At 44.1% G+C, this 26,647-nt stretch overlaps 1 protein-coding gene across 1 annotated transcript in view; it reads right to left on the bottom strand.

Annotated features, from left to right (window-relative positions):
- Positions 1-5,712: 5,712 nt before the first annotated feature.
- IDO2 (indoleamine 2,3-dioxygenase 2) overlaps positions 5,713-26,647 on the bottom strand; it is a 72,745-nt gene continuing 51,810 nt past the window's right edge. The window contains exons 8-10 of the mRNA XM_040994161.1: positions 19,819-19,870; positions 7,464-7,612; positions 5,713-6,257 (exon numbers count right to left, since the gene is read on the bottom strand). Of these exons, the coding sequence (XP_040850095.1) occupies positions 5,902-6,257; positions 7,464-7,612; positions 19,819-19,870 (557 nt within the window). The 3' untranslated portion in view covers positions 5,713-5,901. The remainder of the gene's footprint in view (positions 6,258-7,463; positions 7,613-19,818; positions 19,871-26,647) is intronic.

Genomic DNA, 26,647 nt, shown 5'->3' with positions numbered 1-26,647 from the left:
AGCATCTTGAGCAAAGAGGAAAAGTGCTGATAGATGCTAAGAGGCAAGTGTATCGTAGAGTTGAGTTGGTATCAACACAGCTGCTGCCAAAGCCTGTGGCTCAACAGATTTGTGAGTTGATGAAGGAAATTACTTTCATAAAAAAAAAAAAAACAACAAGAAACAACTGCATTTCTTTTTGGATGATGTTTACCCTCTAGAACTAATCTTAAATATGTTACTGGGGAGCAGATGCTGAACTGCAGAAATTAACCGTAGGAAGTAGGATAGCCAATATCCAACCTCCTTATTAAGTGTACTGTCAGGTGGAGAGAGGAAAAGAATACTTCTTTCATTAGCAAAGCAAATAAGACATCTGGGCACTAGAAAATGCAAGGCAAGATTCAGTAAGCACAGGGCAATGCTGAAGGTATAGAAGATGCTATATTCTGGATCTTCAGTTGAAGGGGACCTAATCTTTGTCGGTACCTCCCTTCTCCATCGCACCATGCCTCTCCCCACCCCTTGATTCCCCTCTCCTCCTATCTACCTCTCTTCTTTCTTCCTTGGTTAGTTTAACTTCAATTTTAGCTCTGATTTCAGTGGAGATGACAACAGCAGATTTCAGGCTGTGACATAGCTTCCCTGTGGTGACTTTGCTTCTGTAAGAAGTATCCATGTTTAGTTGGAGGGGGCCATGTCCACCCATTGCTGTGGCCCAGGAGTCACATAGTAACTGTCATCTGTGAGCTATGCTGCCCAACGGCAGTTCTGTCAATGCCCTTGTTCGCTTGTCTTAAAAGTCACCTTCAGTTTTAACTACAGTCTAATTAAAACTTTCCGGCTAACCTCAGTTGAACGCAGCCTAAGACTGAAAAGAAAGCAGTGGTTAGATGCATGGACAGCCAATTCGAAGGTAAATCTTGGCACCTCATTCGAAGATCAATATGTACCCCACAATGCCCTCCTCAGACCACTGAGTGTTTGTTTTCGCTAAAGGGCAATATCTTTTTGCACAACTCTCCTAACGTGGACACCCTCTGATTGTAAATGAAGCCAGGCTGTCCAGGACCTGACCCTTTTGCTCTCAGAAGCTCCTGGCCAAGCCAGCAGGGATCCCTTCCCAGCCCTCCTCACCATCATTCCAGAAGAAGTTGTGCTTCTTTCTAGTAGAAAGTGCAGAGAGAATGTGTGTCAGGTACGGTGACTTACCACAATCCAGCTTCTCCCTTGGGGGGACTCGTGGGCTTCTGTGGTTTGCATTAAGTGTCAACTTGGGCTGTACCCAGATAAGTCTGTTAGAACATTATTCTGAATGTTTCCAGGGAAAACACTTTTTTTTTTCTTTTTACTTTAAAAAAAGTTCAAGTCCACTAACATAGGATGAAAGCAGGCATGTTGCTTACTACTGTAAGGCTGGGACCATATTCTGAAGTTCTGTTACTTTGTCTAGATCAAGGAACAGAGAGAATCATCACAGCACTAGGTTACTGGGTCTTCCTGTCCCACAATGTAATTAGCTTTATTTTCCAGGAAAACCATTTACCAATGAGATTACCATCACTCAGGAATGTCAAGCCAAGTCAACAGCCTGCATTACAAATAAACATCTGCCCTGAACAACACACTGAGAGCTGATACCTCTTGCTCCTGTGGCTGCGCGCGTGCACACACTACACACAAAACATGATTTCCACAGTTAGTCATTGCTTTTGTTCCTGGAGATCTTCTCTTTCATGTGCTGGAAACTTGGCTTTTACCATCATACCCAAGTCATGGAGGACTTCATAGCTGCGTTTATCTAAGAGCTATGTTTGCTGGCTCATTCTTGCTCATGAGCAAAGACAATAGGAACTGTCATTTGCAATGGTTTTTGTCAAACCCTGTTTTCCACCTTGCTTAAATTAATGGCCAAGAATGCTATTCCACTGTAGTTTCCATAATCTGGTATTACTTTGAAATTCATAATATGTGAGTCATTTGTATACAGTCATTTTTCGATTGGATTGTTGCTTATAGCTGTTGCCTACAGTTACACTAAGCTACGTGGGTTTTTTGCTTTTTTACTTTTTTTTTTTTACTTGTTGAACTCTTTGTTTGCTTGAACTTTAAGCCCTTGCCAACAATGAAAATTAAAACTTTGTTAGCTCAGGCCAAGAATAATGGTTGCATGGATGAATCCTTACCCCTGAGATCCCATGTGGGTGCTGGTTCACATCTCAGCTGCTCCTCTTATTATCCAGCTCTCTATTTTTGGCTGGGAAAGCAATAGAGGATGGCCCAAAGCCTTGGGATGCTGCAGCCACCTGGGAGACCTGAAAGAAGCTCCTGGCTCCTAGCTTCGGATCAGCTCAGCTCTGGCTGCTAAAGCCATTTGGGGAGTGAGATAGGGGATGCAAGCTCTTTCTGTTTCTCCTTCTCTCCGTAAACCTGATCTGCCTTCCCAATTAAAGTTAATAAACCTTTAAAGCTTTGTTATCTCTAAAGTGAAGGAGAGAAGTGGGAATGGGAGAAGGAATAAGTTGAGAGAGAAGAAGAGAGGGGGAGAGAGGAAATAATCATCATATTCTTGGAATTGTATACTGTATTTAATTATACTGAAACAGTTAAAATTTAAAAACACAAACAAACTACAAAAGCCCTCCACAAGTTTGTATTTATTCCATCCTGTGTATAAGGCTTAGTGACAACAAACAGCAAAAAACATATTTTGAAGGGAAAATAAAAAGGCATGGTCTTTCTCTCTTCCCACACTGTTTAATCTGTCTGGTTTTCCACTCAACCAACATCTGTGGAAAATTATGTGTCAGGCTTTGTGGTGTCTCTGAGAAGGCTTGAATCTGTGCAAGGTAAACCGCTTAAGATGATTCTATGTTAATCCTGCTGCTCTGAAGGATAAAGCCTGAAGGAGCGGTGGCTTTCCAGAGTTTGCAAAGATTCTTGTCATTGCTCACCACATAATACCTACATAGTTTCAATAAATAATCCAGATCCTGCCTGCATGGGGATCTTGTTATCTGGTTTCTGCATCAAGCACAGAGAGGCAGACCCCTGGGACCACTCTCCCTTAGGAGCTCCTAAAAATGGTTCTCTCAAGTTCAAAGATGAAAGAGCAGCAGCACAGCAGCCATGCTTCACCGCCTGCTCCAAGTTGGCTTTTCCCAGCAACTGCAAGACCCCTTGTTTGTGAGCGAGTGAAGCGTGGCTCTAAAAGCCTCAAAAACAAGCCTGCAGGCAGAGCAGGTGACAAAGCCGGACTCCAACCTGCGGCCTCCTCCCTTTCCTCTTCCAGTACCCTCAGAGGGCAAATCAGCATCATTATTGCTATTTTATCTTGCAGACTGTGAGCTCAAAAGGTTTGGGGAATGTCTTGATCTGCACCATGCTCTGAGCCCCACCCGGGGCTGTACTGCTAAGTTGTGAAATCTGTACGCCAGACACCATCCTTCTGTCATTTTGTTTCCTTGTTATGCATCAGATCATCCTGGTTTTGTAAGAGAAAGGAAGCTGAGGATTAGCCATTTTCTGAAATCGATCAAAAGCCATATTGTGACAACAAAACAAAGCGGAAAGCCAGAACTCGCACCTAGGGTTGTGAACGGCAAGAGACAAAATGTTGAAGCACCAACCGACGTGTTTCTCATCTTTTCCTGCCAGTCGGATGACCCACATCACACACACAGCCCAGGCAGGCCACAAGGGCAACTTGAAGCATGAGCAACACATCCGTGCTCACATTTTTTTTTCTCAGATTCAAAGTGGGTTTTTCAAACACAAGACAAAGATAGCATGTGGTGTGAGCAGATGCTTTGACATACGACACCCTAAGTCTTTTGGTAGTGGGCTAGGACCGGGCTGGGTCTAGAATCTCTGTTGGAGGCTCTTACCTCTTACTTAGAGAAGCATTCCAAGTTCAGACAAAAATACAAGCTATGAAGTATAAAGTTTGTTTGAAAAGGTGAGGAAATCAGATACATGTGGGTCATACCCAGGGATAGAGGGGGCAGAGAGACCAAGTGTGCCTGTAGAAAGAGAGAAAGAGCCCTTTTCTCTTGTCAGGTTCCCTGACCAGAAAGGGGAGTCGCCATGAGATACGACCCCCAGGTCCTAGGTGAACAGGAAGTCACTGTCGGATAGGTGGGTGGATAGGATGATATGGACTGGAGGGAGGTGTGGCCTGTAGCTGCTCTAACTTAGCTGCTTGCTTATCGCACATCAGTGTGAGCTGAAGCCCCTTTGTAATCAATGTCAAGGAGACATTACCAGATGCAGCGTTTTTCCTTGGTTCATTCAGACTCCAGAAGATGCTTCTCTTTGGTTATGGGAGGAAGAGCACAGAAAGATGAAGGGAACATCGGTGCTAATGAGAAGCACTTGGCTCTGTCATGCCTACGTCCACACGCTTGTCGGATCAAAGCCTGGAGATATGGGACACCAAGAAGCCATCCAATCCCCAAGGGAAAGTTACTGGCTTGTGTGTTCTCACAAGGGCCCTGAGAGGTGACGACAGTCAGATTTCTTCTGTTCCCATTGGCACTGGAGGGTGGAAACAATTGTGATATTGATGGATCCTGGGCAGATGCCAAGAGCTAGTCCTGTGATAGCCAAATACTACTAGGAAGTGTAGGAAGGAATAACGTGTTTTCCCAAGTGTCATGGTATGACCCCGAGGACTGAAAAACATCTCTGTATCTGAAAGGGTGAGCGACAGAAAGAGAAAGAGATCTCTTATCTGTTGGTTCACTCCCTAAAGGTTCACAATGCATAATTCAGGTCAGGGTCAAAACCAGGAAACTCAATCCAGGCCTCTGGCATAGCCAGCCAGAACCCAGCTTCTTGAGCCATTTGCCTACCAGAGTCTGCATGTGCTTGAGGTTGAAATCAGGAGTCGGACTTGGAATTCAACCTGTGAATAATCTTGCTATCCTAACCCATGTCTTAACTCTCACATCCTAACCCATGTCTGACCCTCAAAGTCTTCTTCAGGCAGGAGAGGGCATGTCTGATGGCCAACATGACCAATGTCCATGGTAGTAGGGAACTCCTTAACAGAGACCAGCGTGGGCAGAGCCTTCTCAGTGGTCTGGAACATCTCCCCGACACTGTCACACTGTCATTTAGATGCTATTCCAGTCTATTTCTATGTGCATGGAGGAAGGCAATTCCAAATGAACAGAATTTACTCAAAATTTATGTGGCTCAAGATTTCTGGTTTTATATTGTCAGATCGAGTGAGATCTTGATCTAGAAACGAAGTCAGTAATAACAGTTGCACTTATCTATACACTAAACACGAGGATTTACTATCCCTGACCCATTCCAATCCAACATATTTACTTTTAAAGAGTCACTTAGGTCATTTTGCAATGACAGATTTTTCAGTGTAAGGAGAGAGAATGGTTCTTCTCAAAACAGAGTTAACATAGACTTTGCAAGTCTGTCTACCAGGTGGAAAAGTCTGATCTCTTCCCCCATCGTGGACATTTCTTTTGCACTGGTGATTTTCAAGCCTGCATTGACCACATCCTCCTCCCTCCACATTGTCATCCTTCTGCCACGAATCCCAGCCTGTACGGGAGAAGAGAGCTGGAGGGGGTGGGACAGAAACCTGCTCTGTGCTCTAGGAATTCACCAGATTGCTAAGTAAATTTGCCTTGTGAATGAAATGAAGAAGCAATCTGTCCATTGGTGGTTTTATTTGGCAGGTGAAGTTTCAGTTTCTGTGGTTTGGCAGAGGATGGGCCACCTCTCCTACCCTTCCGGGTTCTCAACAGGGAGCCATGCAGGGCTACCTGCTGTGAAGCAGTGATAGGAACAGGGCGCAGGGAGGGGGCTGTTCTGTGTGGTGCCAAGTCTAGAGAATGGAGAACAGGAACTTGCCCTCCACCAGGGGCCCTGCAAGGCTGGGGAGCAGGTGAGTGCTCAGTCACTGGGCTGGAGGACCATCTCCAAGGTCCTGTTTCTGACACTTTTCAGGAAGCTCATCACTGCAGTTCCACCTGTGCCCCTGTCTTCCAAAGCCCGCGGTGGTTCAGGGAGGTGGTTCAGCCCTGTGCGCTTGGCCTTGTTTGCAGCTGTGACAAAGTATTTCGTCACTATGGTGATGTGATAGCTACGCAGATCAGCCAGGGCCTCCAGACACTGATTATAGGCCGTCCGCAGGGGTCCGTGGCCAGAGGACAGGATGTAGTCCCTCAGGGAAGGGGCTGAGCGAATATCTTCCAGGAAGGTCTTGTGGGAAGGAGGCATGTAGTCCCTCATCCTACACAGGAAGTCAGCTGAAAGACAGAGGCCAGAGCAGTGTCAGAGCTGCACACGGAAATGCAGGGCAACCCACCTGCTTTCACAGCCAGGCAGCCACCAGACACGGTTGCTAGTGCCCTCTCACTTGCAAACTGCAGATACTCAACTTGAGTAATTATCATTGATCATGGACATTACAAGAAGTTAGCACATCTCAGATAACTCATTTGGAACCAGATCCACCAACCAATGTGTAAATAATTACCATCCACCAAAGGTGGGCCACATTACCAGTTATTATCCACTGGGAGAAGCATTCACAAATAGAAGACACTGACTTTGAACTGATAGGCTTAATGTTCTGCTGAATTTTGTCTCCTAAGCTCTTTGCTTTGCGCCAAGGAGGAGGGAAGTTATAGGGTATACAATAGCAAAGAGACAAATTATGAACAACCATTTCATAACAGCCTTGAGAAGCCAAATAATTTAAAAATAACAGATGTTGTTAGACAATCCACTGTTCATGGCACATCAACTACTAACATCAACAAAAGTACAAATCCATGAAAAATTACCACAGTTCTAGAGAATGGCCTTTTGTGGGTGACATGGAATGCTCTAACATGAAGTTCCAGTCATTTTTTCCCCCCTAATTCAACTGGAAAACCTCATAATAGGAGATTCCTTGCCTTTTTTTTAAAATTCTTTTGCATCTGTGAAACCTTTTCTTTCAGGCTGATCAATCCCATGCGTCTGAAATGACAAACTCCTTGTCTGGTCCAAGAGGATTTCCCTGCCGTCTATATCGTTGATGGTGGTGACAGGATGGGCTTCGTCCGACAAGGTGAGACCCCAGGCAGTCCAGAATCAGGCTCAATGACATATAACATACCTTCCCAGACTTTAAACTCCAGATCTCATTTCCATTTCAGATACCAGATCTATTGTCATGGGATCCCATCCCACATCAGCCAATAGTTGAGAACTCAGGTGTGGAAATGCAACCTAACATCCACTGAGATTATATACTAGTGGACCTGACCCAGTCACACATGCCATACCTACAGATTCCTGATTGATTAAGGGAAGTAGGGACTTGACAACATTTTACATTAGACTCAATCTGACCATTTGGTTAGAAATGCCACTCTGGTTTTCCCTTCCTCTGCTCTTTAAGAGAAAAAAAAAAAAAAAGAGGGGAGGGGGAAGCAAAAGCAAAAAAAGAAAATCAAGTAGCTTACCATTTTCCTGGCTATGGTGAACACCCAAGAACTCATCAAAGGCGTGCAGCACGGTGCTCTGAGCCGCGCTCCCTCCGGAATACTGCAAGGGCTCTCTGGAAACGCCATCGTAGATCAGCCCTGCAGGCATTGCAGGGTTATCTTTCCATCTGCAGGACAGCAGAAGTCAGAGAGAAGAAGGGGGTGCTAGGGTCTGTGGTATATTTTCTGATACAGACATTGAGAGCAAATAGCAAGCGAACACATTGCTGGTGGTGGTTGTGGGGTAAGGGGTTGGTACTGGAAAAGAACTGAAGCATCTCGTGGACCCAGCTTCATGCAAGGTCCTAAAACCATGGCCCTTCCCATTCTCATGTGAAGGCGTCTTGCAGAGAAATAGCAGCCTTGCAGTGTTCAGCCCTGCTGGCGTGACATCTTCACTGAGGGGGCTTTGATGGAAAGGTGCTGTTGGTGTGGCTCACCAGGAATGCTTCAGGGGATCTAGCAAACCTCCTTCATTTTCTCTTCTGATCCCCACCTTGATGACCAGGCACCTGAGCTTCACCGGCACAGAAACACACAATCACACACATGCAGCTACACACGCAGGTTCACACATGTGTGTGCACGAACACACAAAGGTGCAGACACATACATGAACACAATGCTCACACAGGTATGCACACGTCACCTCACATGCGAACACTCATGCACCCAGGCGCACATACCTGTGTGTGCTTACAGAGGCATGTGCACAGATGCCCACAGGGATACATGTACCTACACAACACACTTGCACACACATGCACACAGGGGTCCACCCACACAGTCACCTTTGCCCTTCCCTGAAACAACAACCTCAGTGCTTAGATGGCTTCGTAAGATTTGTCGGCTACTTTGCTGCCTTCAGGTGTTGAGATTAAGGATAAATAGTGAGGGGCCCCGACAAGAACAACAGAAGCCAGAAGCCGTAGTCAGGAAAGGATAAGGATGGCTGGAACAGGGGCTCCTGGTCATGCTCATTAACTGAGCTTTCACCCCCTGCCCGCCATTCCCTTGCCTTTACCTTCTTCTCCCTCCTCGATCCCCTTCCTTCACTATTGCCTTCTAGTCCTCCCTCTTTCTGTCTCCATCTGTTTTCCTCATTTCTCTGAAAGTGACTTTTCTTGGTATCTTGGACAATAAGAGTGAATGTGATTCCAAGATGAGACAAAACAGGCACAAAAAGAACACATTACACTTGCATTTACAATACTTTGCACTTTATAAAGTACCTTTAGCGTTGTTTCCTCATTTGACCTCTAGTGAGTAGAAAGGCACTTGAAAGATTTCATGGAAAATAGAGATACAAGATAACTATATCTTTGTTGTTCGCAAAATCTTTGAAATTCACACAGTTTTTGATCCTGTAATACTAGCTTTCATCAACTTTTTGAAGATGTATGCATGGATTTCAATTTTTAAAAATTATTGATGTATTTGAAAGGCTGAGTTCCACAGATAGACAGAAAGAGGAAGCTAGAGAGATAATCCATCCATGGTTCATCTCCCAAACTTCCACAACTAGACCAAGAGGAAGTCAGGAGTCAGGAGCTTCTTTAGGTCCTCCATGTGGTTGACAGGGATCCAAACACTTGGGCCATCTTATGCTGCTTTCCCAGGTACATCAGCAGGACCAAAGTGGAGCAGCTGGGACTCGAATAGGTGTCCATATAGGATGCTGGAATTGCAGGTGGCAGTTTTACCTACTATTCCACAATGCCAGTCCAAGCAATATGTATTTGTTCCAAACTTTTCAGCATGGCTTCTAGACCCCACCCTTCCTCAGCTCTTCTGCTTCCCCACATATAGTGCCTGGATTTCCTGGTCCTGAGCAGCCTTAGATTTGACATGGGTTTTCTGTGTGCCTGCCAGCAGAGCACACAACATGTCATTCACGGCTCTGGCTTAGGTTTCCGGGGCTGCTGCTGTCTTGTGAGCCAGCTCCATTGCTGGAAGCTCTGGTTCTGGGTTTATGCACACTGCCCAAGTCCAACATGGGTCACAGGGCTCCAATCCCTCTCTCAGAAGATGACAGGTGTCTATACCCTTAGAAGGCTAGCATGCTGCTGCTTGCTCATGGTTCTCACCTGGGATCCCTGCATCCCGCCCAGCTTAGCACGAGGCCCACTGAGAGAGGTCTGGAGATGCTTGCTGCATTGTCCTGAGGCCAAAGAATTCACTCAGACAGCATCTCAGGGACTTGTTTTCTCCACTTAAACACTAGAACTATTCTTGGAGCCCTGAGTCCACCAGTGGTTAGGAGTCTTGAGCCAAGCCGGCTCCCAAATTGGGAACTGATCTCTGGCTCCTGGTATAGCATGTGGGAGCCTGTGCCTCAGGTCCCTGTGTGGCACCAGCAGGACCTGCTCCCATCACCTGAGTGGATCCTGACTCCAGTCCCAGCTTTGAGAGACACATCCTTGTGTGACAGGGATCACAGAAGCCACAGTAGGTGTCAAAAATATCCTGAATCCCTTGAGCCACTGCTGTGGACTGTGAGAAAAATAACTAAAGGAAGAATACAACAAGAATCCAAGCCAAATGTCTCTGGAAGTCCATATCCAAAGGTGCATCTCCAGGAAGCTGCCTTTAAGCCATGAAAGCCATCCTCCACAAGGGACAGAAACAGCCAGTTCCCCAGGCTCCCCCAGGTCATCATAGGAACATAAGAAATATAAATAAAACAAAGCAACATTATACCCCCCAAGGACACAATCATGCTTTGAATTCAGACCACGAAACGAGATATTGATAAAATGCCTGACAAAGATAGAAGAGGATGAACAACCGAATGAACTTAGCAAACCAATGCATGGTATGAATGAGTAACTTAGCAAAGAGAAAAATACTGAGCAGCAAACAGAAATAAAAGACGTGAAGCAAATATAAAATACAGCCTCAAACCACAATAACAGGCTAGATCCAGCAGAGACAGAATTTCTTATCATGAAGACAGGTCTTTGAAATATCTCAGTTGGGCCAGAAAAAACAAAAGAAAAAGAACTGAGAAGAATGTAAACAGTGTCCAGAGTCTCTGGGATACCATCAAACAAACCAACATTCAAGTTGTGAGAGCCTCCAAAGGAACGGACACAAGGAATGGCTGAGAAAGTTTGTTCAGGGAAACAGCGGCGGAAAAATCCCCAAATTTGGAAAAAGATACAGCATCCAAATACAAACAGTTCGAAGGATCCCAAATGGACATGATCAGACAAGCATCTCATCGCTGCAGACAAACTTTCAAAATAGAGAACACATAGGGGACATTTTATTTTTGAATTATCTGGTCACATTTAAAGGTTATCTAGAGATAGTCCAAGTCCTGAAAAAAATGATGTCTATCCCAGAATCCTTTACCTGGTGGAGTTATTTTTTCATAAATGAAGATGGAATACTTTCCAAGGCAGGATTAAAATGTGGAGGAATTTACTACCACATTACCAGCTTTATAAGTCATATTAGGGATGTAGTATGCAGAGGCACAAAGAAAAGTAACCTTTATTAGAAAAGAAGTATAGAAACTACTAGAAAAAGAATAAAAGATATTCAAATTGAACAACATAAATTTTTAAGTAAGAATAACACGATAAGAAATATCACTTATCAATCCACATTTTAAACGCAAATGATTAAATTTCCCAGTTGAAGGCTACAGGTTGACTGAATGGATTTTTTTAAAGACCCAACAACATACTACCTATAAGAAAGTCACTTCACCTGCAAAGGCACAGATTGAAAGTGACAGGATGGAAAAAATTTCCCATGCAAACGGAAATCAAAAGTGAGCAAGAATACGTATGCTTACACTAGACAAAATATACACTCAGACAACACTGCTAAGAAACAAGATCACTATATAAAGACCAAATAATCAGTCACTAAAAAGAAGACATGATCAGCATACATGTGCATCCACCTAATGCTGGAACCCCCGGTTTTATAGAAGAAATATTACTTGATCTAAAAGGAAGTGCGAATTCCAATGCACTGTTATTGGAAGACTTCAATATTCCTGATTCATTAAATTAACAGATAACTGGATAAAACAACAATGAACTTAATCTACACTGTAGATGAAATGGATGTAATAAACATTTACAGACCATTCATTCCATATCTGTATAATTTACATTCTACACATGGCACATTCCATAGACTTAACACAGAGTTATAAAAAAAACTTCTTTCCAAAAAAAAGAAGTTGAAGTCAAATGATGCTCTTTTTTTCTGATTACAGTGAGTTAGAGCTGGATATTAACAACTAAAGAAAAATCAAGAAATTAGACAAATATGCAAAGACTGAACAATGAGCCACTAAAGAAATCAAAAGGGAAATTAGAAAAAATTTCCTGAAACAAGTGAGCCTGTAAAGATCAAGTGCCAAACGTATGCTACAGCAAAAGAAGAACTACAGGAAAGTTTATAAATAAGTTCCTACATCAACAGAAACAAGAAACGGAAGGGTGTAAAATAATTAACCAATGGTACACTTAATGAAGAATAAACCAAATACAAATTAGTACTAGGAAAAGAATAAAAAACAGAGAAAAGGAAGAAGTTTAATAAATACAAAAGATTAATTAAATGAAGAATTGGGTTCTCTGAAAAGATAAGCAAGACTGATCAACTATCAGACAAATTATCCAAGAAAAAGAGACTATTTAAATCAATTATGTCAGAAACTAAAAGGAAGATATAACATTGATACTGCAGAAACACACACACACACACATCATTTAAGAATTGTTGAGTACAACTATATGCCAATACATTGGAAACAGATGAATTTCTGGACATGTAACTTATTTAAACTAAGTTGTGAAGGCACAGAAAACCAGGTAAGACCAATAGTCCATGACGAAGTTGCATCGTTAATAGTCTCACAGCAATGGGAAACCTGGGACCAAATGGTTTCACTGATGAATTTTACCAAACTTGTAAGGAAGCGCTAACACAAATCCTTCTCAAATGGTTTGGAATGATGAAAATGGAGGAAAACCAACCAAACTCCTTCTGTGAGGCCACACTGCCTTAATTTGAAAGCCAGACAAGACTACTATAAAAATAAAAACCATAGATCAGTAATTATGCTGAATATAGATGCTGAAATCCCACACAAAATCTGACAAATCAAAGCCAATGGTGCATCAGAAAGATCTTTCACTGTGACCAACTGCAAAAGGAAGCATGGATGCTGCCATGCGTACACTGCACCAACAGAGTGCAGGATAAAAGCCATCTGATCATCTCAAAAGTTTCAGAGAAAACATCTGCTAAACCACAAATTCCACTCATTTTAAAAACCCAAAACAAATTAGGTGGAGAAAGAATATAATGCAACCAGTGCCATGACTCAATAGGCTAATCTTCCACCTGCCAGTGCTGGCATTCCATATGGGCTACCTGTTCATGTCTCAGCTGCTCCACTTCCAATCCAGATTCCCACTTTCAACCTGGAAAAGTGGAGGAAGGTTGCTCAAGTCCTAGGGTCCTTGCACCTATGTGAGAGACTGGGAAGCAGCTCCTGGCTCCCAGCCTTGATCAGCTCTGCTTTGGTTATGGCATCCATTTGGGGGATGGATCAATGAATAGAAGACCCACCCCCCCTCCCCAAATCTGTTTTTCAAATAAAAAGAATAATAAATAATATTTTTTAAGAAAGCATTCCTTAACACAATGCAGATTATGTGTGACGAGCCCACAGCCAGCATCGTACTGAGTGGGCAGAAGGTAGAAGCATTTCCACTGAGATCTGAAAGCAGACTAGCATGCCCACTCTCACCACTCATCAATATTGTTCTGGGAGTTTTATCTGGAGCCATCAGTCCAAGAATGACTTAGAAGCACACGAAGAGGGAAGGAGGAAGTCAATTTATCCCTTAGCGTAGATGATGTAATTCTATAGACTGGAAAGTCCAAAGGTTCTACCACGAGACTATTAGAACTAATAAGAGAATTCAGGAATCCTGCAGGATGGAAAACAAACACACAACAAATACACATCTATTATCTTGCTGAAAAAGATCTTACGGAAAGGAATAATCTCCTTAATAGCTAGAAAGGGAAATAAATGTCATGGCTGTGAAAGTTCTACACAAAGAAGATTACAAAACACATGGAAGAAATGTTTAAAAAAATGCACAAAAATGGAGAGTTCTCTCATGCTCATGGAGTAAAAGAGAGACTATTGTCAAAACATCCACGCTGCCTAAAGTGATTTAAATATTCAGTGCACTTCCTGTCAACTTTCAATGACTTTCTTCACAGGATTAAGGAAAACCACCACCACCAAACAAACAAAACTCTAAAATTCATATGGAAAAACAAACATCTCCAGAACAGCCAAAACAATTTTGAGGGAAATAAAAAAAACCCCAGAGGCATCCCAATACCAGATTGTAAGACCTGCTACAAGGCTGTTGGAACCAAGACAGCACAATACTAGCATGGTTGTAGGCAGAGTGATGAGATCAAACACAAAACCCACAAACAAACAAGTGTATTTTCCATCAGCTCACCTTTAACACACATGCTGAAGGCACTTCCTGACAAAGGACCTTGTCTTCAATAAGTGCTGACAGGAAAATTGGATTTCTGCATAAGCACTTTAAAAATGAGACCACTATTGTACATGCTAGGCAAGAAGCAACTCAGAATATTTCAAAGATCTAAAGGCCATACATGAAACCATGAAACCTCTAAAGGAAAACACTCTAAGACATTGATAAAAGCAAAGATTTTCCTGAATAAGATTCCGCAGTCACAGACAGTAAAAGCAAAAATAGACAAATGAGATTATTTCAAACTAAAAAGGTTCTGCATAGCAAAGGAAAAAAATCAACACGATGAAGATACAATCTACAGAATGAGAAAGTGTTTGCAAATTACGAATATGATGAAAGAGTAATAAAATATATACATACTCCAAAATTCATCAATAAATAAGAAACGTAATTAAGCAATGCACAGAAGATCTGAACAGACATTTTTCAAAAGAAATACAAAAAGCCAATTAGACACATGTAAATAAAATAAATACATTACTACCCATCAGGAAGATGTAACTGCTCCCAAGTCAGAAAAATGCTGGTGAGGTGAGGACGTGGAAAAAGGGGAACTGTTATACACTGCGCTTCTGAATGCAAGTTAATACAACCATGACGGAAAACAGCAATGAGATTCCTACAAAAGAAATCTGAAAATACAGCTGATAACAGCCAGGTACCCCACTTTAGGGAGCATATCCAAAAGATACCAGGGCAATACTACGAAGAGACAACTGTATTTCCATGCTCCTTGAGGCCTAATTCACAACAGCAAAAACAAACAAAAAACACCAATTTGCATCTTCATAAATGCATAAATGCAAAAAAAAAAGTGGAGCATCTACACGAAGGAATACTATTCAACCGTCAATAAAACATCAAAATTTTTGACATTTGCGACAAAATGGACAAAACTGAATGTCATACCAAATGAATTGGCTGAGATGCAGAAAGAATGTATGCCATCTTGTTTGGTACCATTCAGCTAATTATGAATGCTGTCTTCGTTGGCTTATCTTGTATGTCACGTCCTTCTCTCCTCACTTTACGATCTTTGTTGTGAGTCTCATCTTGTGCGATATTACTAGATCTATCTTACATGCATAATATTTAATTAGGAGAAAATGTGCCAAGTGACAAGAAGTCCCTTTTTCACTGTGTTTTCCGCAGACTTTTGCAAGCACCCTCACAGACCTGGGCAGGCACTCATCATTTCCTTGGGTACCTCAGATCAGCTCAGTTTCTATTCACTTTGCTAGAATCTGTGACACCAGAGCTCGAACCCCAAACGTGTAATTTAGGTATTCTAATGTTCTAATTCTAATTTCTAATTCTAATTTTCCCAGATTCCCCATGTGTAGATTTCTATTTTTCGCTAAGGAAAAAAAAAAAATCTTTTCTCCTATGGCCAGGAGCATTCTCGCTTTGCTTCTACCGCAGCTGAGGTAACAGACACCTGTGAAGTTTCGCCACTTCGTGTGATTCTAAGTTATCTTGCTGGAGGGAAGGGACCCAGAGGTACAGCAGGTGTGTAGGATTCTGCACGCTGTGCTTGGTCTCTCAACAACACCCTGCGCTGGCAAAGGCTCCAAGGGGCTGGGATGGTTTGAGTTTTTTTCTGATTAAGCAGCAGAATGGCCTTCTGCTCAGTTTCTTCCCATCGTGACTAGTTCTAAATGTTGGACACTCACAGGAGTCAGTCCTTACTCCTCTCAACTGCTTCCATTCCCCGAGTGACCTTATCTGGCCTCGCCAATTTAGAAATCCTGTTTACAAATGTGCATCTCTAGCTCTGTTCCAGAGTCTTGTCCCTAACTTCCCCCCTCGATGCCCCCACAGGGATGAATACACACCCACGTTAGGCTTGGTCTCCTTTTTGATAAGGGTGTACCACCCGTTTTCTTCCCCGTCATGGTAAACAACTCCTCCATCAGTGGATCTGACCGAGGGAATTCAGAATCATCTTTCATTGACCCCTGCTCTTCAACTGCATGTCTGATCCAACAGCCAATTCTTCAATCTGTATGCGGGATTTGTCTGATATTTCTCAATATCTTCTCCACAACCACAGGGAAAGAACCCCCTCCCCCCCCCCAGAGCCCTGTTGGTTTCTGGTTCTCAAGTTTCCACCTGGTGTGTATTTTCCACTCTGCAGATACAATGTAGATTTGATACGTAAGACAAATCACATCGTTCTTCTCAAAACTTGCTGATGTTGCCATCAGCCTCTGCCTGCGGGAAAATTTCAGACAAATGTATTCCCATCTCCGAGTCATTTTCATTGCTATCCTGCTTGCTTGGGACGTGACTCTGCTCACTGCCTCACTGCCATAAGGTACTTGTTCAAATGGAACTCTGTGGGGCCAGTGTTGTGGCATTGCAGGTTAAGTGGCTGTTCCAGCTGCCCTACTTCTTGTTCTTACCAATGTACCTGGATGCAGTGGGTGATGGAACAGATGGAACAGATGGACCCCTTCCACCGACAAGAGACGTCCGAGTGGAGTTCCAGGGTCTGGCTGGCCGGGGGTATCACAATCATTTGGGGAGCGAACGTGTAGATAGAACGTGTCTGACTTCCTGTGTCTTTCTGTAGTTCTGGTTTCAAATAAACAAAATAAACCTGTTTTGTTTGTTTGTTTGTTTTTGAATGGCACTTAGCTGTGTGGCTTTCTTGAATCATCACGAGAAATGAGACCTCAGCCACCACACGCAACACTCCCAAATCTGCTGTATCCCACCTTGTTTCTGTATCGCGTTATAGGATGTTTGCCTTGAAGAGATGTGCTTGTCTCTTTATTGTCTCTCCCCCTTTTTACCATGTAAACCCCAGAGGGGAGAAGCCATTCTGTCATAGCTCTCTTGCCAGCACCCACAGCATTGCCAAGCCTGTAGTGAGGAATCACTGTATTTATCATGAAAAGGTAAGTGAAAAAAAACACCATTCTGTAAGTCTGAATTACAGACTCAGAATGTGAAAGGGTTGGGGCTGTTTGCTGGAGCCACGGGAAACCTCCAATGGCCAGGGAAGCCATGACTCTCTTTTATATAGTACCCCGCCCTGAGCAGGATGGAATCCAGTCACATTGAAGGAGACACAAAGCACCAACATGGAAGTCCCACAAAGTGTTACTCCTGGGCCCCAAGGTCCCACGGTGCTGTTTTTGAAAGAACAAGATTTGCCTTTCAAATTACTCTTGTCAATGTTATTTTTAGTCTTTGCTGCAGCATATTTCTAGCAGCTCCAAGAAGAGGGTAAGTTTAAACAGAAAACAACACCGAGATGTCATTTCTCTTTGCAGAGGCTGACTAGCTCCCCCAGGAATGAAGGGTGAGTGGGAATCGAAAAGAAACACGTCTCATCTGTAGAGGACATCTCCCGACTGTTCCAAGTAAACATGTTTTTACTGAAGTGAACAAGATATAAAACAAGCATGGAAAGAATCAAAAACAAAGGAGCAAGTGTGTAGCCCTATGGGGAATATTTAACAAACCAAATGTTTTGGGTCAGTTATGCTTATCGGTGTACCCAAGGATTTGCTACTGGCTACTTGGCGACAGGGAACATATTTTGAAGACCCACGGGGGAATGTTTATATGGATCATGATAAAACACATCTCTGACACAGAACATAATTCAATGAAACTAAAGCTACCCCTGGCATTCATGCAAGCATGAAGGTTTGGGAATGGACACTTGGCCCCGTGGATGCCTCTGACATCAGGAATAATCAAAATTCCTTTATTCCCTTGAAAGTGATTTCAGGAGGTAAACTTATAAATGGTTTCCCAAGATTATTATGAGATACTGTGCTGTTAAAATGATAACGTTATATTGCAAGGCAAAAAGGGCCAGACAATTATAATCAGGCTATTCATGAGCTGACCATGACATAGGAAGTTATCTGCAGCTACCTTAGGTGAGCTGGATCTAACAGGTAAAATATAAACAGAGAGTGTCCTTACTGGATAATGGCAGAAGATGTCAGGGGCCGCTGCCATGGGGTAAAGAGTTAGCAAAATTAGGTGCAAAGAGATTTTCCAAGAATGGGCAGGTATTAATGTCCAGTCTATTTTTGCATCTGGTACAGGATTACTGCATGATAATACGCATAAAAAATGGCCTTTATCTTCTTTATCTAATTCTACTAAAGGTAGAAAAGACTGAATTCTGAGAGTCAATTCCTATTTTCACTTCTCTAATTTTCCTTTCTCTTCGTTTATTTGAGAGGCAACAAGACACACAGAGAGAGCTTTCAATCATCCCGCAACAGCCAGGATTGCAACGAGGTGGAAGCTGGCTATTTTGTCCAGGTCTCCTCTTGTGGTTGGAAGGAATGTGACTGCACGATCCAGACATTGCAATCAAGGTACCAAGTCAGGCACTCTGAAACAGACTATGAGTCTTAAACCACCAAGCCACATGCTCCTTTATTCCTGCCTGCCCGCTCCTTTCCCTGTTTTGTTCCATAGATTGCATAACCATAACCAATATTCTCAAGTTACTCTTTGGAATCCTTGCTGTCGGTTCCTACTACAAGAATTCCCTCCCACTAAGCTGGACTACCCTTCTGTTGTCTCACTTCCAGACCTACCTTATGTGGAGAGAATGCTGAGTGCGCGTTGCCACTCCTTTCTTGCACCTATGGACTGTGTCTGTGATCAGCTCGGTATAGGCTATCTCTTGCTGTGTGCAGGTGCACCCTCACATTCTATTGGTAGAGCTTCCAGCATCTCCAGGTTAACAAGGGGGAATGCTGGATGACATGGGCCTCACCATCCACCAGCTCTGCCTCTCACTCCTCATCATTTAAGCGAAACCAGCAAGCTTAACTCATCTTGGCTAACATTCCTCAAAAGGCAACCTGAATCAAACTTGTTGAGGTAAGAATGAGGAACACGTTTAGGGAATATTATGTGTCTGGTATCCCTGGAGAAATGTGAAGGGATGTGACAAAGGGAATTTCCAGAATATGAAAAACATTTTTTTAAAAAAATCTGTGGCAGTGTCTTGGTCCATTCTTCTTGTTATCACGAAAGTACACACCCAGGGTGGTACCTAATACTGTAAATTTATTTTTCATGGTTCTCAATGTTGCAAAGTCCAGGTTCGAGGTGCTGGAAAGTTCTGTGGCTGGCAGGGGCGGGGTGGGGGAGGGGGAAAGTGCAAGGTGGTGCCTTGAAGGCTGAGTCCTCCCACAGTGGAAAAACAGATGGATAAAGGGGCTCAGAAGGCCAGCTAGTCCCTTCAGCACCTTTGTAACATATGAATCCCAGCTACTAATGGCAGAACGCACAGGATGTAATCATTACTTTCTGATGGGATCTCCTGGGGGACTTGGTGGCAAAAAAGCATTTGCAGAGGGACACATGCATTCTAGCTGCAGCAGGAGAGTCTCCCAAGATCCTTAGGAAAGAACTCTGATGCCACTTACAGGAGCAGAGAGCGGATACGTGCCAACAGTTCCATGGGACTGGTGCATGTGGGGCTTTTGAAAGTGGAATTCTGAGAAAGTCGATCTCAAATGACTCTCCCACGGCAGCATGAGGAGGATCTCTCTGAACTTCAGTGTTGAGCCCTTGGTGTCCCTGGTCGCACAAGCAGTTCCTCCCAACCCTTCCCCTCCCACGTCTTTTTGCGAAGAATGCCGACAAGTGAAGGCTTTGCCAGCTGGGGTCACCTGCACCGTTTCTTACTGTAGGAAGTTTCTTCCGTCTTCCCTCCTGCACAAGGAAAGTGCTCCCGAGGCCTCATGCGGGAACATGTGGGAAAACAGCTGAACTATACTCACCCAGAGAGAAAGATCCGGATGACTGCATAAAATATGTCTGGATCTACATAATCTGGAAAAGCAATCAGCATGTGAGTTTCACTGCAGGCAAACAAGGCAATTGATTGCACATGCGTGGGCACACTGCTCCCCCAGGTTGTGCACAGACAACTGGAAGGAGGAAGGAATGTTCCTTGCCGTGGTCTCCCTCGAGGGCGTGTCCTGCACTTTTAAGCTATTCCATATGCTGGCCTTTTCTATTTGTGGTATTTTTCTTTCTGTACTGAGCAAGAGCAAGAGCAGCAACAACAACAACCAAAGAGAGAAATCAAGGTCATCTCTCAAAACTTAATATTTTTAACAGACACTAGATTGGAGGGACTGTGGGAAAAGCTGGAAGCTAAATCAGGGAATACACTGGACCCAGACTTTCGTAATGGGAAAACCGAGTCCAGCAAGGCCATTGCGAAGTCTGTGGCTTGAACAGATGGGTGCAGTGGTCCCTGCCTGGGGACTGCCACCCAGGTCATATCCAGCTTCCTTCCACTGCATGTTTCCCTGAAGCTCTCTGTTTGAATCTATGCAACACTGCGGGGGGAACCAAGTCCACAAGTTTCTCGGCTTTTGTATAAGGAAGCAGATCCACCTATTTGGAGATTTCTTTCCCTTCTTAGCTCTGTCACATGCCCCAGGTTGATGTTATCCATGCCCTTCCTTTGTCTCTCTGTTCCACATTGAAGACCTTTTGATGAGCCACACAGTCATTTCACAGAGGCACATTTCCTTCACATAAAATCGTACCCATAGGCGTAAAAAGTTCAACTGACGATGTAAACACCGTATTAGCTAGCAGTAGAAGGAAGCGCCTTGCAGTGGGTACTAAGGATGCTTGAAGTCCCACGGCACACACCTAATCTAGTACAAAATGTTGAAAATAATTTTTTTGTTGTTGTTGTGTGAATTTGAGCAAGGATGAGCATGTCAACTCAATATTCTTTAAGAAATTTCATTCCAAAGAAAATGAATAAGGAGAGAAAAAAGTTTTAAGCATCATACATGAAAAACATCCTTCTTAAATATAATGTCTATCCAGAAAGCACAGTTGATACCTAATGATTTTAGAATTAGACATAGCGTTTGCCAAGATGTTCCATTCATGACTAACATCCAAATATCGATGTCATTTTCTAGAGCAGCAATGAACAGTTTGGGGACAGTTTTAGCTGCAGTTAACTAAAACAGAAAACTTAGGGACATGTGGTAAACACACACAATGAATACTACTCAGCCACTTTAAAAAAAAATGAGAGAATAAAATCCTATCTTTTACATGCAACTGGAAATCATTACACTGAGTGAAATAAGCCAGTCCTCAAAAGACAAATATTGTGTCTTTTCCCTAACCTGAAACGACTAGTACACAGAGCACAAAAAATGTAACGTGCCTGAACAAGCCTGACACCTGATGCTTTGGTTACTGTTCACGGCCTGTATCTAGGTTCTTTTCTTTTTTTTTTCCCATGTTATTTGTTGAAATCTTTACTCAACGGAGTGCTAAGCCTGTGATTGTAAAATTAAATGAAAGTATTCCTTTGCAAAAATTTAAAAAAAAAAAAGAAGAAGAAAGAAGGGGAGTAAATAGGGAATGGAGGCAGCAAAGAGGTTGGCTGGGAGGTATCATCAGGCTTCTAAATCTGTATAAAATAGGTAAAATCGGCTCATTCTATACAAATAAAACAAGTTTCGAAACAAATAAATAAAGAGAGGCAAAACCCTAAAAGAAAAAAAATGGATAAAGGAAAAAGGTGCCTTTAGACAAAAACTTCACTAGCCAACACGTGTCCGTATCAACACAGAATAAATGTGGAGGAGAGTGCTGGCTGGCCATCCTTGAGGCCATGCCAAGGCTAAGAAATACGTAGCAGTTGTGAAGATCTGGGGCAGTCCACCCAGGGCTGTGAGTTAGTATTTTATGATCTTCCTTGTCTTTTCATGTTCCCCAAAGACAGGAAGGCTGGATATAATTTCCAAATCCCGTAACTGCCCTTCAAATTAATACACTTTGTGCAATGCGGGCAAAATTCCCCATAACGGTTGTTTTTTAATGGAATTTGACAAGCTGGTTCCCACAGCCTGGATGAAGGGCAGAAGGCTAAGTGCAGCACAGAAGCTCGTGGGAAGGTGAGCACGGGATTCTTGGAAACGAGGAATATGAGGCTGTGATGGCAGATGGCATTGGCGGAGGGAAATAGAGCAGCAACCTGCAGACAGACCTGTCATTTCAGAAAACCTGCCGGGAGAGGGCGCAAGAGTGCAGGGCAGTGCTTATCCCTAGGAGGGAAGCGGAAATAATTGCATCTTCCTGAATATAGATGATAATTCTATGTGCTCAGAGGGCTTAGAGGCGACAGACAAGACAATTACAGAAGAAAACTCAGAGAAACAGATTCCTGGCCTGAAGCTGTCGTTTCTCATACAAGACCAACCAAAACATTCAGTCTTATAAGCAATTAGTACTTTGTCTATATAAATGAAAAACTCTACTTTCAAAAGGCAAGGCAAGCTGTGGCTTGGGAGGCCCACATCCCAGTTCCAGGTGCCTGACATGGAGTCCCATCTTTGCTTTCCATCCAGCTTCTAAAGAATTAGCATACACCTGGTCCCTACAATGTGGCCTAGTGGCTTAAGCCTTCACCTCGAACGCACCAGAATCCCATATGAGCGCCGGTCCTATCCTAATCCCGGCAGCTCCACTTCCCATCCAGCTCCCTGTTTGTGGCCCGGGAAAGCAGTCGAGGACGGCCCAAAGCCTTGGGACCCTGCAACTATGTGGGAGACCCTGAGGAATTTCCTGGATCCTGGCTTCGGATCGGCATAGCATCGGCCGTTGCGCTCACTTGGGGAGTGAATCATCGGATGGAAGATCTTCCTCTCTGTCTCTCCTCCTCTCTGTATATCTGACTTTGCAATAAATAAATAAATCTTAAAGAAAAAAAGAGTTAGCATGCACGTGAGTTCCTGCCGACCACGTGGGAGACCGGGATAGAGTTTCTGGCTTCTGGCTTTGACATAGCCAGCCCTCACTGCTGTGAACGTGTGGGACATGAACCTGTACATGAACCTGTCTTCTTCTCTCCGTCATTTTGACTTAAAAATATTAATTTCATTTATTTGAAAAGCAGAGTTATAGAGATCTTCCACCTGCTGGTTATCTCCCCACATGGCTGTAAAGGCTCGAACTGGGCCAGTCCAAGACAGAAGCCAGGAGCTTCTTGCAGGTTGCCCATGTGGATTCAGAGTCGCAAGGACTTGGGTCATCCTCCTCTGCTTTCCCAGGCAGTAAGCAGGCAGCTGAATGAAAAGTGGATCAGCTAGCATCCATGTGGGAGGCTGGCATTGGAAGCTGGAGGACTAGCCTACTACCATTGATTCACTCTCCAAGTGACCGCAATGGCCAGAGCTGAACCAATCCAAAACCAGGAGCCAGGAACCTCTGCCAGGTCTCCCATGTGTAGGGTCCCAAGGCTTTGGGCCATCCTCAGCTGCTTTCCCAGGCCACAAGCAGGGAGCTGGATGGGAAGCGGGGTTATAACGATAAGAACTAGTGCTCCTACGGGATCCTGGCAATTGCAGGGCGAGGACTTCAGCTGCTAGGCTACTGCGCCACTCCCCCCTTTTGAAGATTTATTTATTTTTATTAGAAAGTTATTTATACGGCAACAGAGAAGAAGAACAACAGGGATCATTTGTAAAAATAATTTTTTTCTTTTGAGATGCAGACATACAGTGTTCCCACACGCTGGTTAGCTTTCCACACTACGCTGTCAGCCCCGATGCTTCACAATTTACATACTTCCCATCTCACTCAGAACTTTTCCACAGATACACAAACTTCCATAATGTCTTGAAACTTGATCATCTGTGTCTGTGTGTTCCCAGAGTCCATGCCCAGATGCAGTATAGTTGGAGATGACTTAATAGCTTAACGTAAGCATTTAGATTGCAGGGTTAATCCCTGGGCAACACTAACATTACATCATGCTAATGGGCCCAGTGCGGGTGGCCTAGCAGCTAAAATCCTCGCCTTGCACATGCCAGGATCCTGTATGGGTGCCGATTCTAATCCTGACAGCCCTACTTCCCATCCAGCTCCTTGCTTGTGGCCTGGGAAAGCAGTCAAGGATGTCCAAAAGCTTTGGGACCTTGCACCCGCATGGGAGACCCGGAAGAGGCTCCTGGCTCCTGGCTTCTGATTGCCTCAGCACCAGCCGTTGCAGTTACTTGGGGAGTGAATCATCGGACGGAAACTCTTCCTCTCTGTCTCTCGTCCTCTCTGTATATTTGACTTTTCAATACAAATAGGTAAATCATTTTTTTTTTAAAGAAAGAAAATGCTAATATGAGTTTGTAACCATATGGAATTTACCAGAGAAAAATTTCACTGTTAAGTGTTTTCCAGTTCGTTGTAGACAAAATAAACTCACCAGTTAAGCTGGAAAATTCCTCCAACACAATCGGATGAACTGGTTGGGAGAAAATAGTTAGCAGAAGTTCACAGCGCAGTGTACCCCCAACTCTCTCTGTAAGAAACATGCCCACCAAATGATGAGAAGCCTGACTCCTTGTAATTATTGAAAGAAAATCTTAGAAGTGCCAATAGTTCAAGCAGAAAGCTGGAAATCCTTTGGATTCAGAAGAAAATAAAAGCAAAGACATCTGAGATGTTTTGAAAAAAAAATACATAAGTTGTAAAGAAAATGATATCTTAAGCACAGGAGTTAAATGTGTGGAGTCAGTGTGATGGCTCAGTTGACTAATCCTCTGACTGAAGCACTGGCATCCCATTTGGGCACTGCTTCGTATCCTGGCTGCTCCACTCTCCATCTAGTTCCCTGCTTGTGGCCTGGGAAAGCAGTCGAGGACGGCCCAAAGCCTTGGGACCCTGCACCCGCGTAGGAGACCCAGAAGAAGTTCCTGGCTCCTGGCTGCAGATCAGCTCAGCTCTGGCCATTGCAGTCATTTGGGGAGTGAACAAATGGATAAAAAAACCTTTGTCTCTTCTTCTCTCTGTAAGTCTGCCTTTCCAACAAAAATAAAATAAATCTTTTTTTAAAAAAAAAAAAACTAAATATGCGTGCTGTTCATCAAAAATGGCTGCAAGGCTGACAACAGCGTTGCAGCAGTAAGAGAGCACCCGCCGAGTTTGGTGCTGTGCAGAGCACGGAGGCGAAGGTGGCTGCGACACTCAGTGTGCAGGCGAGCAGCGGAGACACGCAGCTCGAGGGTGGCAGGTAGGGATTCTCAGCAGCACTCTTAGGGATTCTGGCCACACCGTACGGGGACTCAGCGTGCACACACAGAGGGTCTGTTTACCGTCGGCTGTGAGCCATGCACTGTGCTGGGGGAAGCCGCACGCGCTCCTGCTGACTTGGGTCTCACGTCAGAATTCAACACAGGTGTGTTTTCTCTCCTCCATGCCTGTGCAAGGGGGCATTCGTGGAAGGAGGGCGTATAAGCACAACTCTTGCTGAACTTGCGTTCTGAAAGAAGCAATTCCTTGAACATTTGTTTGGGTGGCCAGATGGGTCCAGTTGGAGACCATTATGTTAAGGGAAATGAGCCAATCCCAAAAGGCCAGATATCATATGTTTGCCTTAACATAATATGATGTCAAATGTAAAAATTGTAAAAACAACAACAACAAATGAAAACAAGCCATCCATATCCACACTCTTTAGGGCTAATCAGTGTTACGGTTCACTTTATAGATGTAGCTTTTCATTATATTTTAATAAAGCATTTTGATTTTTTTTTAATTAGAAAAATAGAAGCGATTCCTTGATGAAATGAAAGCAGAGGAAGGCGGTCCAGCAGGAGAAAGTCATCAAGTCACTGCCAGCCCCTGTGGCTTCCAGCACAGCTTCTCTCAGAACTTTGTGTGTACCACGGCTGTATCACGGCTCATTCAAAACCCTTTGGTGTACAGCAGCGATTCTGTGCTCCTGGCCAGTGCTCTGCGCAAGATAAGGGAGATGGGGGGCTTTGTGGGGATACTCCTCTGCCTTTCCTCGCAGTGGGGCTTCTCCGAGGCATCAGAGAGAAGGGAAGGTTATTTTGCTCATGACGCTGGGGAGGGGTGTGTGGGACGGCACAGCAGTGTGGGGTCAATGGGTTGGAGGGGGTGGTTGTGACTGCCTTCGGAAAGCACAGTTGGCCACATTATCTGCTTTGCCAAAGGAAAAAAAAAAGTGAGGCCAGTACTGTGGTGTAGCACGTAAAGCTGCTGCCTGTGATGCCAGCATCCCTCATGGGCACCACTTTAAGTCCCGTTGCTCCACTTCTGATCCAGCTCCCTGCTAATGCACCCAGAAAATGATGGAGGATGCTTTGGTCCCCTGCTTGAGAGACCGGGAAGAAGCCCCTGGCTCTTGACTTCAGTGTGGCCCAGCCTCAGCAGGTGCAGCCATCTGGAGCCTGAACAGGCGTATGGGAAACCTCTCTCTGTCTGTCCTGTCTCTTTCTGTGGAGACCTCGGACCTTCTGGATGCCCAGAGCACGTGCAGCGGATGCTCAGAGCAGTGCTGGGGCTGAGTGGGGGCTCACTCGTGCCTCTGGCTGTCAGTCCAGGCTGAGTTCCATGAGAGCTCTTGAATCGGTGTCCTGCGATATGGGGGAGTCGCCTCTATCCTTGCATAGCTTGCTAGCACTCCCTGTGTGACCTGGACAGCCTCTGCCAGCAGTGTGGAGTCACCAAGGAGCCATGGACAGGGTTAAAATGCATCTCACCAAGCTAGGGGATATTACTGGGCTAGAGGCCTGTGTGCTGTGATGACAAGCACTGTGAGGTTAC

This window comes from Ochotona curzoniae, unplaced genomic scaffold (genome assembly GCF_017591425.1).
Source record: "Ochotona curzoniae isolate NIBS_2020 unplaced genomic scaffold, NIBS_Ocur_1.0 contig_899, whole genome shotgun sequence".
NCBI lineage: Eukaryota > Metazoa > Chordata > Mammalia > Lagomorpha > Ochotonidae > Ochotona > Ochotona curzoniae.
This window is presented reverse-complemented; position numbering and strand designations above follow the sequence as displayed.